Here is a 19,322-nt window from a genome sequence, read left to right on the forward strand (position 1 = left end):
TTACACACCTACTACCTATGGCAAGCGAATCAAGTCCATAAAGCCTTATTATTTGATCCTACTGGTAGGTCAAAGAGTGATGCAGATTGGGTATCGTTCCACTTTCCAAAGAACACAACGTAAGAGTAATAATCCAAGAAGCATCACATTAAAAGGAGAAGAACAATAGAACAATTAAGAAAAGAAAATAAACAATAAATAAGGCAGACAGAGTGAAGCAGTAGACTAGGACTAACCCCAATGAAACCAAAATAAAATGGTTTCTCTGATTGAATCAGAAATCAAGCTTAACCGGATATCGGTCAATGCAGTGTTCCCAAGGACTACTAACCGAAGGCTTGACATTGTGCAGAGCCACCCAAACCGCACTGTTACACTTAAACCCACTTCCAAAAGCAATCTGCCAAACCCTGTTCCCTTTCTTCATCCTGCCCTTAGCTTCTATGTAAGCCAGCTCATACCAGATCGAGCTCGAAGAAGTGTTCCCAAATCTATGCAAAGTCATCCTCGACGCCTCGACATGTGTCAGCGAAAGCTGCAGATTCTTCTCAAGCTCATCAATCACAGCTCTACCACCAGCATGGATACAGAAATGATCAAATGCAAGCTTGAAATCAGGGATGTAAGGCTTCAGCTTAGCATTAAACAACTTCTTCCAAACCAAAGTCACGAAAAACAGAATCTGCTCGCTTATAGGAAGAACCAAAGGACCCAAAGTAGTGATGTTCGCCTTGAGCGCTTCCCCGGCGATAGCCATAAGATCTTTGGACAAAGAAACACCGGTTTTACCATTATCATCCTGCTCTTGGTAAACACAGTTGAACGCCTTCTCATCAGCTCCTTTATGAGTCCTAACAGTATGAACCATCTTGTACTTGGACCGTCGACGATCACTAGCCTTGTTGGAAAGCAAAACCGCAGTTCCACCCACCCGGAACAAGCAGTTCGGGATCAGCATCGCCTTCTTATTACCAAAATACCAGTTCTGAGTAATGTTCTCAGTGCTAACCACAACAGCATAAGTGTTCCTATGAACTTGCAACATATCCTTAGCTAAATCAATGGAGATAACACCAGCACTACACCCCATCCCACCAAGATTGAAACTTTTAACGTTCCCTCGAAGCTTATACTTGTTAACAATCATGGCGGACAAAGAAGGAGTCGGGTTAAACAAGCTACAGTTCACGACCAACACACCAATATCCTTAGGGTTAATCTTGGTATTCTCGAAAAGTTTGTCGAGACAACCGAACATCACCTGCTCCGCCTCCTCGCGCGCCGCCGCCATCGTCGTACGTGGAGGGACGCAGTGTAAGCCATCGGGGAGATACGTCTCTTCTCCTAAACCCGATCTCTCGAGAATCTTGCGCTGAAACTCGAGAGAGGACTCGTTGAAATCATCGATGAGGGCAGAGTGATCCATGAACTTCTTGTACGGGACTTGAAGGCTCGCTTGAGGGAGGTAACAGGAGTAGTCCACGAGGTAAACGGATCTGGGTCGGGTCATGATGAAGACGGTGGTGCCGAACACAGCTAAAGCGGAGAGGAGGATGAACGCGACGAGGTTGTATTGGAGGTGAAGCCAAATCTGGTGGTAGTCGTCTGGGGTTAATCGAGAGATCTCCGTGATTAGGACAGCCATTAACGGAACCAGACAGAGCTTGAAGAGATGAGTGATCAGGTAATGGTAACCGAGCTTCACGTATTTCATGTTCACGCTCTGTAGGAAATTGGGAAGCTTTCGAGACCCATTCTCGTTCTGGATCTGTACGGATCCTCCATTGACGGGTTCCATGGTGGAAGAGGGTGCGTGCATATAAATGTAGAAAAGGTTTGAAGAAACTGGACAAGTGTGTTTAGTGAGAAGCAGACATTGATGAACGCGTATATGGAGAAAAGAGGAAAACAGTTGATCTGCCGAGAACTCGTGTTTTATGTCTTTTATTATATTTGTTTCTTAGCTGTTCTGTGTGTTTGTGTGTTTGTGTGTTGTGTGCTTGTGTATGATATATGAAGATGTATTTATATATACAGCTAAAAGGGTATTGGTCACGAGTCACATTGACGATCTGTTAGAGGGTAACGAGTGATTGTAATCAAGGAGAGTGAGATAAGGCTTGCATTAAAGTTTTAGGGTCAAATCCAAGTAGAAAGTGGGAAACCGTTATTATATTTGACAACTCAATCAAATCTTATAGGTATCAAAACGAATTAATTTTCATTTAATTTGCTTTTGGGTAGTGACTAGTCACGAGAAAATTGTCAATTTCGACCCCAACAATTCCAGTCGTACCAAATACGACCCGAACAATTGATCAGTGCCAAATATGACCTCAATTCAATTATAATTCAAAAAAACTACCTGAACTTCTTAAAACGTGCATAAATCTACATCGACTCTAACAGAAGTTAGTCAACCGTTAACAAGATAAAACGACGTCGTTTTGATATACGAGGATAAGTGCCAATTTCGACCCCAACACTCTTAGTCGTGCCAAATAGGACCCGAACAAATGGTCAGTACCAAAAACGACCTCAACTCAATTATAATTTAAGAAAAATCACTCAAACTTTTTAAAACGTGTCTAAATCTATATTGACTCTAACAGAAGTTAGTCAACCGTTAACAAGATAAGACGACGTTGTTTTGATATATATATATATATATATATATATATATATATATATATATATATTTTTTTTAAATATGTTCATTTCGGGACTCAAACCCGTGCTGGGATCAATACTATTAAAACAGGAACATGACTATTAATATATGTGTGGTCTAACTATTTTAATACAATTATTAAAACCTCTTATTAATCATTTAAGATAAATATTATACAAAGAAAAACATATATAGGACTAAAACACACAAATATAAAAATTAAATTTTAACAAAAATGTAAAACAAAAGATCAATACTATCAAAATCTAGTATCCTCTTAAAGGAGCACACTAACAACTAGACTAAAATAATTTTTTGAAATATTATTACAAATTGAAATTCCCCATTATATAAACTACTATTCTTCTTCATCTTATCCAATTTAAAACTTTGGTGATTGCTTTATATATTTTAGTTATTGTTTAATATGTCTAATATTTTGTACAACATATCTTAGTGAAAGAAAGGTAAAAGACCTCTTAACATTTTTGAACAAAATATCAAAATATATAATATTAACTTTGAAAAATAAAAAAAAATCCACTTAAGTTTAAAAATTAAAAATAATTTAAATAAGAAAATTGTATAAATAGATTAAAAGTTTTAAGCATATTTAAGATCGTATAATAATAAAAATATTTATTTATATTTTAGTAAGATAAAAGTTTATTAAAGATATGATAAATAAAAAACATGTTAATGTATTTATATAAATCAGAAAAAATTGTCACCAAAATTTTAAATTGGATAAGATGAAGAATAATAGTAGTTTATATAATTTCAAATTTGTAATAGTATTTGAAAAAAATATTTTTATCTAGTTGTTAGTGTACCCATTTAAAATGATATCAATTGTTTGGGTCGTATTTGGCACGACCTAAATTGTTGGGGTCAAAATTGACATTTTTCCTGACTAGTCAGGTATGGACTGCAATTCTGTAGTGGGCCTATCATTGTTTTCTTTAAGCCTTATTAATGTAGTGTGCTTGCAGAACCCGTTTTTGTTTTTTTTTTTTGTAGGTAGGAAATTAATACAAAAAGTAAAATTTTATTTTGTGTGGTACAAGATTACAGAGGATAGATATGATGAATCATCAATATTTATTTGTTTTGTCTTACTAAATTTAATATGTGGCACTAAAAAGTATAAATGTTATTCATTCTGTTTCATTTTAGTTGTCATTTTAGATTTAGGCATATTGATTAAAAATATATTTAATTTTTCATCAAGAGAGAGTATTTGCTTTGGTTCTTTTCTGATCTTTAAATTTTGTTCTAGTGAAACCCCATTTTGAAAGTGAAAGTTTTGAAAAAAAGAATCTCACCGTAGAGGTACCTTACGGGAACTCGGTTATCAAATAAGATTTTTTTTTTTTGTTTTAAAAGTATTGGATAGAGGTAAGGTGCACATATTTTGGATATCTAAACTAACCATACTTATTTCACTTTAATAAAAGATCATTAGATAATCAAATTATTTGCACAAATTTCACTTGTGTTAACCATATTGATAATTTTGTATCCAAAAAATCCGGATACTCGTAGTTATGTATTTACATAGGATGATCTGATCTACACTTGGTTTGCCTAATTTATTTTCAAACATTTAGACATTATAAATAAACAAATTTTGAGAAAAAAAATTGCAAATTCCACATATGACTTGCGTTGTTTATGAATATTTATGACCTTTTATTAAACGATACCCTGGATAAAATTGAATTTAGGGACTCATATGCTTAAGATTAGATACCCGTAAAATTTGAAATTTTACCAAAATGGCCAAAACTTAGACTACTTGCCGAAAGTTATTTTACAATGTTAAAGATGAAAGTAACAACTCACAAAAAAAAAACAAAAGAACAAAAGTATGGGAAATGCCCATGCTTCATATAATATGTTGCTTTCGGTTAATACTCTAAAGACAGAAAGCTACACGATAAGGAAGAGAAGTCGCATATCTTCAAACGTAACCAGCATTATATTTCTTGTGAATTATTTTTCCTTGCCGATCTCCCAGACTATTAAAATGAGCTGACCCGTGATGAAGTGTGTATGACCTTGCTAAGCCCTTGAGAGGTTCGAAACCGCTAATATGAAATCTGAAACTGAAGGCATGTTCCATTGGATTGCTACAACAAACTAGGTCAGTTTGATTGGTACATTAACCTATCAGATGACTCCCATTTTACTAAAAACTGATAGTTTCTTCTTTCAGTTTTTAGTTCTCAGATGTTCTTTACTCAAATGCATAATCAAAAGAGCAAAATAAGGGCGTATTTATCAATCGTAAAAGCTTTTTAATCCTTTCAATCAGTTCAGTAAGTATCTTGTAAACAAAGGGCCAAATGGATGAAACCACATTATGCTCATCGCGTGTATTTTTGAGATGATACACATATTTATTATACTAATATATCCTATCCAACGAGATTACATGTGAAATCAATGGCATATGAAAGAAAACTTAAGTGTTCCAAAAAAAAATTAAATGTGGAATATTAAAATTCAAAGATTTATTACAATAACAAGGAGACGATAATATCTATTTTTGAGGCTACCATATATAGGTAAAGCTCATGGATATGTATTAGGAATTGTACTCTTGAAAAAACATATCAAGCAATTAAAATGACCGCCCACAATAGATCGGACGATTGGTCAATTTGTAATCATATAATCAATTGATTTTAAAAAACTTCATATAATTATAAATATTATATTAACCATCTAAATAGACAAACTGTGTATCTGAATAATTATTTTATATGTGTGTTGTTTAGCTTTTCGAACATAATTATTCAGAAAGATAATTACAATAATATATAGGGTTGGGTAGTCTGAATCAAAATGTACATATCTAAAACTTATTTTATAATTTATAAAAAAGGTAATGAATTTTAAGAGGCGAAAACGATTTTAGAAAGATACACAATTTTTTTAAAAAAAATATAATATAAAACTTAAATGTTACGGTTAGAGAATTTTATTTTTTGCATAAGCATTCCAATTTCTAAATCGATTATATTTTCTAAAAAAATATTTTTAGGTGTGTTCTCATGTGAACCCCTCTCTCTCTCTCTCCAGTATATATATATGTGTAGGGTTTTTATAGTTTCTCTATGTGGAAGTAAAATTTGAATTATTAATTAACATTTGGTACATTACTATCTTCTTCATTCTCTTTGTTTGATTAAAGAAATATAAAACAAAATATTTATCACCAAATTTAGAGACAAAATTAAACAAGATATTTAAGAATTAAACAATAGATGGAAAGGGTTGATTATCATTCAGAACATTGTATTTGATTTTCTCTTTTGGATTTTATCCTTTTTTGTTCCTTTTCATTTCCTATGATTCCTTTTCTTCTTCTTCTTTATTGTTAATGTATTGGCTACAACTTATTACTCAGAGAAGAAATCTTCTATGTTACCTACCGATTCTATGTCTCTTAACATAATATAAATAGACACTAAGACATATGACAATCTCGAAGCGCAGTCATAAAAAATATATATCAAGTAAAAATTGTAGTAGACATGAGAGTATCAAAGGCAACATTGCCCATTGTTCTGGTCGCACTCATCTCATATTTGTCTCTCTCTCTCTCTATGTATATATATATATATATATATATATATATATATATGCGATGCCTAGTTCGTTTGAAAATTTGAATGAAAATGCATAGACTAAATTATGTTTTATAGGTGTATCTATATCAAATGCAAGGGAACTTATGAAACCTGGATTCGTGCACATTTCTAACGTGTACTAATCACCAGTGCAACTGAAAAAATGTTAGAAATCATGCAATGCACTTTGTTGTTTCTTTGTTTTCAATGTCTTTTAGTTGCCATAATTATAAAATGATTTGATCATTAATTTAATTCTGGACAATAATGTTTAATATGATGCAAGCACTTTGTTGTTTCTCAATTTACTTTTGCTTCTTTTAAGAAATATATTTTTGTTTGTTCTAAAAATATTGGATAGAGGTAAGATGCACATATTTTGGATATCTAAACTAACCATATTGATCTCGATTTAATAAAAGACTAGGTTGAGACCTGCGCTTTGTGCATGATGAAATAATTCTTTTTTTCTCGGTCGAAAGATATATATTTTTGAATTTTTATTCATAGCTATCACTCGGTCTTATATCATATACTATGAATAAATAAATTTACTTAAAATTATAATGTGAATTATTTGCAATTGGAAAACATGTAGAAAATAGAGTGCTTAGTATTGAATATACGACATGTGAGAGAAGATTATTTATAACATAATTTCGTATTAGTAGCTATACATCATGGTCCAGTAACGTTTTAATACATTATGGGCCAGGAACGTTTAATATTATTATTGGACTGAATCAATTATGTAAAGTCCACTCCTCTAACTACGATTTTTTTGTGAAGCTTTGTTAATGTCGGCCACACAACTTTCCTAATCTAAAAAAAAAAATCGATTGGAAAGAGGATTTTAGGGTTCATGCTTCGCTAGATCATTTATTGTTTTCTTCCAACCAAAGGTATCTCTTCCTTGTCTTGTATTGATAAATTTCAGTATTTAATTGAGTTTGATGGAAGATTTCGGTTCTTTAGAAGCAAAACAATTCACGAAACTGAAGATCCTCTTTATGTGTTTGTTATGTGAACTTCTGATCATTGTAACTCCTTCAATTTGACGTCTATCTGCAGTGACTCTTTATCATTTTATATCGTCGTAGTATATTAGTAGCTGGTAAGATAATAACTAAATGTCTAAATCATAAATTAAAACTCTCTAATTATCTAACATGTGATTTCTTGAATAGTTAACATGTGATTTCTTGAATTGAAGGAGTTGTGAAGGTAACATGCAATTTCCTGAATAGTTATTCTGTAATTAAACTAAATCATAAAGTGAAACTCTCTAATCATCTAACTAAACCAGTGATTATTATATTAACCTTTATACATGATCTAATAAAGGTTATCTTACCATTAATTTTTTTCTGTTTTTCATTGTAGTTATGAGGAAGACTAAACAACCAACCAAATATGTCCCGCGGATCATGCGTTCTACACGGATTGGAGATAGAACAGAGAACAAACATTAACTATTCTAAATGACTGAATGTTTCAAATCCAACAATATTTTCCGATGAAAAGGTTAGCTCCACAGTACCTACGTAGTTGTATATTTGTCTGGTTACTGTTTATAGGTTACTTGTTATAGTTTGCCTTAACAATAATCATAATAGAAAATATAAAAATTATCTTAAAACATATAGAAAACATGTTGCCAAATTCATCTGAAAGAAACGAAAACATATAGTTATCTCAATCAACCTTCAAGTTTTTTTTGGAAACTTAAAACTGAAACCTTTCTTCTAATCTTTTCCAATGTCTTCAACTATGAGATAAGGTTCATCGCAGCCATAGGGAATCTTTAAGTTATAGGAATCGCGAAGAGAATGCTATGGTTTAGCGAATGACTCACTTCACCTTCGTTTATATAGGTTGAAGAGTCCTTCTTTAGAATATATTCCTACAATTTGACAATTATGAATGTATATTTTGCTTGTGAACCGCTCATTCAATAAATATTTGGCCATCAAACACGTATCCCGTAATCTTATCCATATCTACGTCATTGACTTCAAATCTATGTACAATTATAGGAAAATATTACGATTCACGTATATAATTGCCAAATATAAGGCTAACCGTGCTATTGAAGTATTTTATATAGTTAATACTATATATATGATTTCCTAAAATTAAAGATGGCAATCAAGACTGTAATAAAGGCATGTACACAGCCACTTATTAGGCTATATTCATGTTTACCTTACTTGCATTCTTTTAGTTCATTTTTTTTATAGTAAACCACTTTTAATTCGGTCTGTTTTTCCCGACCATTATATTGTTCAAATTACAAGCGGTTTGTGATAAGTGATAACCATAAAATAAATGGTTTAGTATGATTTAAGTAGTGAACTTTATAATCTTCTGGTGGTTTTGTTATGTTAGATCATTTAGTATATAGATGAACTTCTAACAACCTAGAAATTTAAAATATCAAACTACACTTTAAATATGAGTCTAATGTTATAACCAGTTACTGTGTTCAGATTTGAATGTTAACTATTGTGTTGTTGTACTGAGTTCATATTATTTTAAAGAAATGATGTTATGTGGTTTTAAGTGTATATAGGTGAACCGTAGATGGCAAAATACTACTTATTATCAAAGCCATCAAAGATATTCCACATGTTATCATGTAACACGGTATGAAGCACATAGTCATGTTATAACTTATTCTAAATTAAGTTATCATATGCTTACAATAATGACTGTTACGAAAACATATGTCAATTGCCAAAAGAGATTTATAGAAAACAAAATCTTATGTGTGTTTACATGAGATGGTTAAATAGGTTAAACTCTATACACATGTTTAAGTGTATCTATGGGTTATATAGGTGTTCTTTTGGTTTGAAGGCAAAAGCACAATATCAAGAATGGCCAATGTGATCAAAATGTATGATGTCAGTCCCTTTTTTGTTTTGGTTCATTACATAGTTAATGATATCATAAACGAAATTATATTAATATGCATATGTGTATATCCAATGGCAGTGGCATATTTTGTAAATACTCTAATAAAGAAATGATAGTTTATTATTTAGGTTGAGAAGCTTTGTGGGACTGCCACCTCAACATAGCATGAGTGTAAATAAGTTACATATTAAGGTTATTTTCTTAAAATATTTCTCTATTAATAAGAAATCGATCATTGCATAATCAAATTCAATGCAAAATTTTCACTTGTGTTAACCATATTGACAATTTCAGGTATCCAAAAAAAAAAATCATGATAGTTTTAGTTATGTATTTTATTAACATTTGATTATCTGATCCACACTTGGTTTGCCTAATTTATATTTCAAACATTTAGATAATATAAATAAACAAGATTTGAGAAACACATCGCAAATTCCACATATGACTTGTCTTGTTTAAGAATTTTCTTGAACGACATTTTGGATAAAATTGAATTTTGGGACTTATATGCTTAAGATTAGATACCCCTTAACTTTGAACTTTTTACCGAAATGACCAAAGCTTAGACTACGTACTAAAATTTATTTTACGATGTTAAAGATAAAAGTAACAACTTGCTAAAACCAAAAGAACAAAAGTATGGGAAATACACATGCCGCATAAAACCAAGGGAAGTCGCATATCTCCAAACCCTTGCCATCATTTTATTTCTCATGAATTATTTTGCCTTGTCGAAATCTCAAACTATTAAAAATGAGCTGAACAGTAATGAAGTGTGTATAACCTTGCTAAGCCCTTGAGATGTTCAAAACTGCTAATATGAAATCAGAAACTGACAACATGTCCAATTGGATTGCTACAACGAACCAGGTCAGTTTGATTGGTACATTAACCTATTCAGATGAATCCTATTTTACAAATAAATTGTTGTTTCTTCTTTCAGATTATTAGTTCTCAGATGTTTTTTACTCAAGTGCATAATCAAAAGAGCAAAACAAGAACATATTAATCAATCGTAAAAGCTTTTAATCCTGAAAATCAGTTCAGTAAGTATCTTGTATACAAGGAGTTAAATTGATGAAACCCCATTATGTGCATTGCATGTGTCTTTGGGATGATACACACATTTATTACACTAATATATCCTATTAGATGAGAATCCATGTGAAATCAGTGGAATATGAAAGAAAACTTAAATGTGGAATATTCAAATTCAAAGATTTATTATAATGACAAAGGAAACGATGATATTTCTTTTTTAGGATACCATATATAGATAAAGCGCATGGATAATTATTATTAATTGTACTCAAAAAAACATATCAAGTAATTAAAATGACCTCCCACAATAGATCGGACATTGGTTGATTTGTAATCATATATTTAATTGATTTAAAAAAAAACTTAATATAAAGCAGTAAGCATGTATATTTCATCTGTGAATAGGTGTATCTCCTTACCTCTTGAAAAAATAGCTGGAATAGCATGTCTCAAAGAATTTTTACTAAATCACGAGTGAACCCAAAATAGGCCATGGACTTGGATCTACCAAATAAAAAGAATTCCTCTGAGATTCAATCATAAACCACTTTGCCTCGGTTTTGTATGTAACCCCCCCCCCCCCCCCCCCCCCCCACGGGCACTTTTCACATGTGTAAGTTCTTCTAGCCAAATCAATGACACATTCATACTTGTCACCTTTAACAAGATAGCTGTACTCACTAATTGAAAAACAAACTTAATTCCTTTAGCTTTTCCAATCCTTCTATCGATCTTTTTCTCCACCTTTATCATTAAAGGATCGTTTTTCTTTGAGCTCAACAATCTACGCTAATAAACACATGGTTAGTATTTCCGTTATTTTGTCTAACATATGAATCATATCATACCCCTTAGGGATTTTCAGTACAAAATTTATTGATTCTGCTGGATTATTCGTCCTTATGTCATACTTGCATCCAGGAAAGTAACAACGAGCCCATTTTCTTACATCTTTGCTCTGAAGGTATTTTCCAACAACATGACTCATTCTGCAAATTTCGTCAAAAATCTCCACAAAATCGACAGACCTATATGCTTTTGAAACTCTTTCAATCAACTCTAACACTCCTCTTATCCTATTATTCTTAACCACATTATTTAACAAATGGTGGATGCGAATTCCATGTCCACCTCGTGGGTAAACATTGTCGAGTGATTTGACAATTGTTGAGTTTCTATTTGACACAAATGCTAAACTAGGATCATCACCAATAACAACCTTCAACTGCATGAAGAACCACTCTCATGAATAGTCATTCTACAAATAAACAACCCCAAATACAATTAGATACATATTAGAGTTATCATCTACATCCTTAGAAATAAGTAGAGCTCCCTTGTATTTACTTTTAAGAAAAGTACGATCTACTATATTCACCCTCCAAATCGCCTTGTCCCTCTCACAAATTGACCAAATGAAAGAAACAAATAATTTAATCTACCATCAGATTCAGTTGTGTAGTGAGTATGTGTACCTGAATTAGCTTCTTTCAGCATGGGCAAGTATTTTATTATTTTACCAAAACCCTTCTCTGGCATTCCTCTTACTGTTGCAACTGCATACTCACGGAATTCCCGAACTTGGGAATAAGATATTTCACAATCATTCTTGTTGGACCCAATTTCGGTCAATACATTAATGGGCCGCGATAAAGGTATGGGCCGTAAAGAACTGAAGCCCATAGCAAGCAATCGAGATCGAAAGCGAAGGAGTCGAGGTCCCGGAGATCGCAAAGCAGTCCCGGAGATCGCGGAGCAGTTACGAAGATCACGAGGTCGACTTGCTATAAAGGAAGAAGAACGAACATGAAGAAGGACACGTTGAAAACCCTAGAGAGAGCTACACACTTACATCGACCTTGTTTTCATCCCAATCTTAGATTCTTTCTTTACGGATCTCATTTGTATCACTCGATCTAGTTCCACTCATTGTATTCGATCTTATTCATCAAGAAAGTCCATTTTTACCTACTGGAAACTGTTTAACATCGTTGTGTTCTAAAGATATCGTTGCCTACATTATTTGTCTTCCCTAGATCAAACCCCGATCACTATCAAATACTTAGCGTAGATTTTAGGTTCTACAATTCTCCTTGCGCGTAAACTATAATCTCGTTTATTTTTGGCTCTTTTTTGTCACCTTCGTATTTATGCATTATCAGGTTTTCAATTGTTTTTCGAATAAGTTATTTTTCCAAATGTACTTTTATTTGAAAGAGCACAAGTATGTTCGGCCATGCACTTATTGAATATCTAGCATGTAGATCCAGCTAAACATTATGCAAGAATTCTCTAACGACTTTGCGATCTTTACAGAAAGCACACCACCATCTTCTTGTCAATTTGACAACCTTTTGTAGTCAAAGTTATATTTCATAGCATAAGTTTCCACAGTTTCATTCAATACATCTTTTCTTTTAAAAACTTGCTCTTTCTTTACGTAATCAGCCAACCAAAAATGACAATTTTCCATGATATTCCTTGGTTTCTGAAACTAAGTCGTCAACACAACAATCACCGTGAACATTATTGTCTTCTGCTTTGCCTTTGAAATAATCATTCATCTTTGGAGAATGGCTAAATTCATGATTTTCCTTTACATTACTATAATCTTCAACAAGACTTGAGTCAGAAGCCTCATTATTCAGATTGAATTTGTTGTTTCGATTCCCAACTATACCTGCAAATAACACACACAAGTAGGTGGACAAATTCTTCTTCGTATATTCAATAAAGATGTTAACTTGTCAATCATAAGTAATAATAACCAGGGGAACTCCTAAGTTATTGATCTACGAACTTGGGAAATAACTCAACTCTGTAGTAACAATCCCCGAAAACCATCATCTTCAATTGCTCTAATATAGTACTTGATTCCAAGGTGAGTAATTTGTCCCATTTTTCCTTATCAAAAGTGAAACTCCACTCGTTATTCACATCCTGTCTCCAAGCACCACATGTTGCATAGATATGAACCATTTGATTTGATGAGAAAGAGATAGGGAAGAAAAAGAAATGAAGAAGATCGTTGAATAAAAAATAGGTGAATTCAATGTGATTCAATGTAACTCAAAGTCAAGAACAAGATAAGTTTGAATAAAATTAGGTATAATTGCTTCCTAGATTTTCTCAGATTAAAAAATAGAATAACCAAAAATATGGAATACATATCCTAAAAAAATGATATAACAGATACATAAGGTTAGAATAGAAGCGATTGTCTTCTCCTCTCAACTGCTCGAATCTTGCTTTGATCAAGGCAGTAATAATGTATTCTGGTGATGTTTCTATGATCTAAGCCATATTCATGATGATCTCGATGTTGATAATGTTCATTGTTTTGGATCTTATCCGAAAAACACATACATAATGTTTCTTCTCTCTTTCTTGTAACCAAAGTTTTGAATGGCCTTGACTTGACGGAGATGATCATCATCAATCACAATTTGGGATTTCACAATCTGAGACCAGTTCAAACATCATCAATGACAAGTCCAACGCATCATTGTTCAGTACATAACAGGTTATTGGAATTCGGTTACGATGTTGGTGTGGGACAGTATTACAGCGGTTCTACTCTGGCATTCTTAATCTCTGTAGTGAAAAAGATTCATTGCAATGTAATTTTGACAAGATATTGTCAGTTTCAGATTGCAACACTATTTATTCCTTGATGTAAATGGTGTCTTAGCTGTGAAGAATTTGGGATCTAGAAAAATCACAAGACTTGTTGAAGAAATTACATTATGAGAACAAAAGCATAATATCAACCACGGACTTTACAATACGAGTTTTATTTTTTATAGAACATTAGAAAATAAGTTTGAACCTCTATTTTATCCTTGTAAAAAGGGGTTTAGCATACATTTTAACCAATCTAAATCAACATATCCAATTTGTTTTTGGAAATCAGTTTTTGTATATCAAAACATGTAAAATATTCTCATGATTATATTGATATTTTTTTTTATATATTTTCTGATTTATATATAATTTTTAATAATTATTATTGTTATTATGAAGGTAGTTATGTTCAAAATTGATCAAGTAATACAAAGGCACAAATACATTTTTATTATATTTTGCCAATTTCTCAACAACAAAAAAAATGATTGAGCAGATTTCTACATTTTGAATAACTATTTTTTAGTATTCCTCCAACGGTCAAAAAAATCCAAAGCCGTCGTTTAAAATCATCAGATCCGTCTTTCCAAGTAGCCGTTACGATTCACTTTCCACAATCTCTCGCTCTTTCAAAATCGTCAGATCTGTCGTTCTTGAGAAGTTGCGATTTCCTGGTCGGTCTAATTCTTTACTTGAACGAACAAGAAAAAGATCTCATCTCATGGCTTCTCCTTCAATCCCAAACAGACCAAACCCTAAACCCAGAAACTCCGAGGCCGGTGATCCTTTGCGCCGGAGTTTCGGAGGCAACCCATTCCCGGTCAACGTCCCCTCAGGTTAGGGTTTTTCTCTTTTCTTCATAGTCTTGTTTCACTTAATCCCGAAATTAAACCAGGGTTTAAGGTTTCTTGACTACTGAGGATTGGCTTGCTCAGATTAGGGTTTAACTTATGTCTTTGTAGAAAATTGTCGAAAGTCCTTGGCTTTGTGTTCAGAGAAAGCTTTCATCTTGTAGATTGAGTTTACTTTCACGGATAAGTTTATTGACTATTGAGTGTTGCGATGCTTAATTTAGGGTTTAATCTGAGTGTTTGTTCAGGAAAAAAAAAAAAGTTTATTTACTTAAAAGCTTCCTTATAGTTGGGTGTTGTGATGTCTGTGTTGCTCAGATGTTTCTCGGAGGAAATCTTTTGGTGGCAGAGACTTTAGCGACAAAGAGAACGAGACCAAAGCTCCTCCAACTCCAAAAGGTTCCAAGAACTTCATGTCCCCAACAATCTCTGCTGTTTCCAAAATCAACCCCTCTCCAAGGAAGCGAGTCTTGTCTGATAAAAACCAAGTCACTCGATCCTTGTCTGACGTTAAGGGCCTAACCTTTGAGGAGGACACCAAAAGCCATCAGCCATGTGTTTCATTTTCAGATGTCATAGACATCATTGGTACCGCTGAAAAGAAGCCGTTTGAGCGACCACATGACATGACTGTCACTGATTTCGATGAGGACAAGGGGATTGTTTATTCTGATCCAAGGTTCAGGATTAGCCCTCGCCCTTCTGTTCCGTACTCATCTCCTGAGTTTGCAGATCGTGAAGTTGGTCCAGTGCTGCCTCCTTATGATCCCAAGAAGAATTATCTGTCGCCCAGGCCTCAGTTCCTTCATTATAGGCCTAATCCAAGAGTTGAGAAGCATTTTGATGAGTGCAAGCAGCTGGATGAGCTTTTCATCTCTGAAAGCTCTTCTTCCGACACTGAACTGTCATCCGCGGAGGAACAAGAGAAGGATGCTTCTCATGAAGCAGTAGTGGAAGAAGAGACTGAAGATGGGGAGCAATTGGAAGATGAAGAAGTTGTTTGTGAGAGCATTGAAGAGACAAGTCGAGTTCCAAAACAGTCAGGTTTCAGACCATTCAGGTTCCTTGGTTGGTTTCTGGCTATGTCTTTGGGGTATCTGTTGGTTTCAGCGACCTTTTCTGGACTTTCAATCCTTGAAGAATCACCTTCGTACGAGTTCAATCTCCCTAAAGGCATCAAAGAGTTTGCAGAAGCTAACAAGTTGGAGGAGTTGAGTGAAAGGCTCTGGTCTTCAACAGAATCATCACTTGTGTACGTGGGTAAGATGATCTCACGTCTAGGAGGAGGAACAGAGGAATATGCTCCATTGCAATTTCATAACTTGACCTATACTTTGGAAGAGGAGAATACTGTTTTCCAGCCAACAAGAGTTGAAATCAATGGAGAACCATTACAAGAGAAGGTCAGAGGTGAAAAGAGTCTTGAGGATGACTATGAACTTGAGGAGGAAAGTGGTGGAGAGAAAAACTCAGTTGATGAACAGACTGAGATGTCACCAAGCACAGACATAGAGTTGAAGGAAGGAGAAGAGAACTTGGAAGCTATAGTGATTGAAGAACCTGAGGTGATTCTTGCTGAAGGTTCACAAGGTCTTGAATCTCAAGAAAGTCTTGGAACTGGATCAATCAAAACGGACCAGGTTGAGATAGAAGCTATCTACACTAACCAGCATGATGTTGAAACCGCTGCCATCATCAAAGCGCACCAGCAAGTAGAAAGTGTCTTAGCTGATGCTGAAAGTGGACGAGAAGAAGGTTTTAGGGATATCACAGCAGAAACAAGTGATGGTCTTTATCCTAAACTGCAAGAGAATGAGGTTGTGGCTAATGCTGAAAGTGGATCAGAAAATGTCCTTGGGAAAATTGCAGCAAAAACTAGTGAAGATGTTCATCCTGAAGCAAGATCACTTAATAAGGCAATGATAGTATTGTCCTCGACCGTGATGGTTCTACTCGCAGTGGTTGCTTTCTTATTCACCAAGAAGGAAAAGCCCGTGGCTCCATCAGCTCCTGAACCAGTGGAGCTAAACTTGGCTCATGTGCCAGTGGAGAATCTGGTGAAAGAAAAGCTTACTTCACTGAATATCCAAGCAGAAGAAGAAGAAGAAGTTGATGACAGGATAAGTAACAGTGTTCATAAAAAGAGCTCATCCCTCAGCAACAACAAAGATCCTAAGGAACATCAAAGCCTAGGAGGCAGCAGCAAGTTGAGGAGAGAATCAATGGCATCATCAGCATCAGAATACTCCGTAGGCTCTTTCTCATACGGAAGTTTCACTACTTATGAGAAAATACCCATCAAAAGTGTAAGTAAAAAGCTTTTCACTGAAGGTAGTTCTTTTTAGAGTTTTGCATCGTCTTAAAACCAACCAATTTATATATATATCTGCAGGGAGATGGAGAGGAAGAGATGATAACACCTGTGAGACGTTCAAGCCGAATCAGGAAACACCACCAACCTTCTTCTATGCTATGAGATAGAGAGAGGCTTGCTATTCTAGTCATTGCACCACTCTGCTGCAATCTTTAGTTTCACATGAATTTAGAATTAGCTTTCTTACGAGTGTTCTAATCTCTTGAATTGTAACCGAACTTGTTTGGATATGAAGTTTGCTTCCCTTGTGTCAATCACAATCGTTGTGTGTGGAAGAACCAAAAAGCATCAAGCCGAGTCAGAAACCTTCTAGGCTACAACTTCTCTCATATGAGCACTAAAAGAAAAAATCTAAAATGGTTGTGTTATTTAGTTAACTTGCTGGAACTCCCTGATCTCACTACCACCATTAATCTCAAGGAATTGGAGCTTCAAGGATGCTCAAGTCTAGGCCTAGGCATAAAATCCGGAACCCGAAATCCGAACTGAACCGAAAAACCCGACTTGTTATCCGACCCGAAACGTACAAATATCCGAACGGATCTTGTAGGGTGGTACAAAAAATATCTGAACCCGAAGTGTTATTAACCGAATCCGAACGGATAACCCGAAAAATCCGAAATTAATAGTCAATATAAATATTTTGAAATATATATAAGTATTCCAATTATTAAATTTAATATTGAGAAAAAGACAAAAATAGCACTAAATCAAGTTTTTGTTCTCAAACTAGCACTAGAGTTAAAGGGTGAGGTTTAGGATTTAGGATTTAGGGTTTAGGGTTTAGGGTTTAAAGTTTAGGGTTTAGGGTTTAGAGTTTAGGGTTTAGGGTTTAGGGTTTAGAGTTTAGAGTTTAGGATTTAGGGTTTAGAGTTTAGGGTTTAGGGTTTAGGGTTTAGGGTTTAGAGTTTAGGGTTTAGGGTTTAGAGTTTAGAGTTGAGAAATGAGGTTTTGGGGATAAGATTTCAAATTTTGAAAAATAAAAAAATTAAAATTTTCAAAAGATAAAATGCTATTTTGGTCATTTTAGTTTTTGAATGCTATTTTTGTGATATAAACTTAGAAATGTGCTATTTTGGAGATTTGCCCTTTAATATTTGTGGTAATATTATATATAATAATAAATATTAAAATTCTAATAAATGCTTTAAGTACACAATTAGTTATAAATAAGTATTTTATAATTTGCTCATTGAAATAAAAGTCTACTCTCTATAAGGCAATACATATTATTTACAAATGATGTTTGTTTTCATGCTTGATTTAACATTTTATTGTTATTTTATCAATTTTATATGGGATAGATTAATTTTTATTTAATTTAGATGTTTTTCTTTATATTTTACTTCAAAAATTTTGTTTTTTACTTTGGTTATATCCGAACCGAACCGAACCGATATAACCCAAATTCGTACGATATATGATTATTTTATGGTTTTTATGATGCAATACAATTTTGAATCGAACCCGAAGTGTTATTATCCGAACCCGACCCGTACTAATAAAATTTTAGTATGGGACCTAGAAGCGTAAGCCCGAAAATCCGAAAACTCCAAAAACCCGATCCGAATTCTAACGGGTATCCGAACGCCCAGGCCTACTCAAGTCTAAGAGGGCTTCCCTGTTCCATCAAAAATGCCACTAATCTCCAGAAACTGGATCTCAGTCATTGCTCCAGCTCGGTGGAGCTCCCCTTCGTAAATTGCCAAAGTTGAGTTTGCAAGGTCCAAGTTAAAGTTTCTTCCAACAAACATCAACATGGAATCTCTCAGTGAACTTGATCTCGCTGATTGCTCTTTGCTGAAATGTTTTCCTGATATTTCCACAAACATTCAAGTCCTCAAGCTCAGTGGAACAGCAATAGAAGAAGTGCCTCTCTAATAAGATCATGGCCTCGTCTTGATGATTTGCATATGTCCTACTGTGTAAACCTTCAGAAATCTCTGCATGCCCTTGATCTCATCACAATGCTGTACTTGAAAAATACAGAAATACAAGAGGTTTCAGCATGGGTAAAGAACAGCTCTTGTCGTCGTCTAGTCATATTCAACGAGTGGAGACAGCTTTCGTTACTCCCACAGCTTCCGGAGTTTCTATCATTATTCTATGCAAGAGCTTGTGAGTCCATGAGTAGAATGCTCCTTTTATCATTTAGAGACACATATTAACTATATACTAATTGCTCTGACCTGAATAATTAT

At 34.0% G+C, this 19,322-nt stretch overlaps 2 protein-coding genes across 3 annotated transcripts; one reads left to right on the forward strand and one right to left on the reverse strand.

The window, feature by feature from the left end:
* Positions 1–124: 124 nt before the first annotated feature.
* On the reverse strand, positions 125–2,064 carry LOC106410339 (3-ketoacyl-CoA synthase 9). The gene has a single exon (XM_013850833.3). The coding sequence runs from the start codon at positions 1,817–1,819 to the stop codon at positions 275–277; it is 1,545 nt and encodes a 514-aa protein (XP_013706287.1). The 5' UTR covers positions 1,820–2,064; the 3' UTR covers positions 125–274.
* Positions 2,065–7,063: 4,999 nt separating this feature from the next.
* On the forward strand, positions 7,064–17,375 carry LOC106411390. 2 transcript variants are annotated; one of them, XM_048762831.1, is made up of 4 exons: positions 7,064–7,211; positions 7,693–7,833; positions 15,066–17,053; positions 17,140–17,375. In XM_048762831.1, exons 3-4 carry the CDS (start codon positions 15,161–15,163, stop codon positions 17,221–17,223), a joined length of 1,977 nt encoding a protein of 658 aa, XP_048618788.1. In that variant the 5' UTR covers positions 7,064–7,211; positions 7,693–7,833; positions 15,066–15,160; the 3' UTR covers positions 17,224–17,375. The 2 variants fall into 2 exon arrangements, with proteins under 2 accessions (XP_048618788.1, XP_013707594.2); XM_013852140.3 differs by lacking the exons at positions 7,064–7,211; positions 7,693–7,833 and adding an exon at positions 14,325–14,732.
* The last annotated feature ends 1,947 nt before the right edge of the window (positions 17,376–19,322 follow it).

The sequence above is a fragment of the Brassica napus genome, chromosome C7, assembly GCF_020379485.1.
Source record: "Brassica napus cultivar Da-Ae chromosome C7, Da-Ae, whole genome shotgun sequence".
NCBI classification, from domain to species: Eukaryota; Viridiplantae; Streptophyta; class Magnoliopsida; order Brassicales; family Brassicaceae; genus Brassica; species Brassica napus.

Coding starts and splice junctions, on each gene's coding strand:
- LOC106410339 (XM_013850833.3), bottom strand. CDS start 1,819: ATGCACGCACCCTCTTCCACCATGGAACCCGTCAATGGAGGATCCGTA.
- LOC106411390 (XM_013852140.3), top strand. CDS start 14,618: ATGGCTTCTCCTTCAATCCCAAACAGACCAAACCCTAAACCCAGAAAC. Junction 14,733..15,065: donor CCCGGTCAACGTCCCCTCAG/GTTAGGGTTTTT, acceptor TGTGTTGCTCAG/ATGTTTCTCGGAGGAAATCT. Junction 17,054..17,139: donor AGAAAATACCCATCAAAAGT/GTAAGTAAAAAG, acceptor ATATATCTGCAG/GGAGATGGAGAGGAAGAGAT.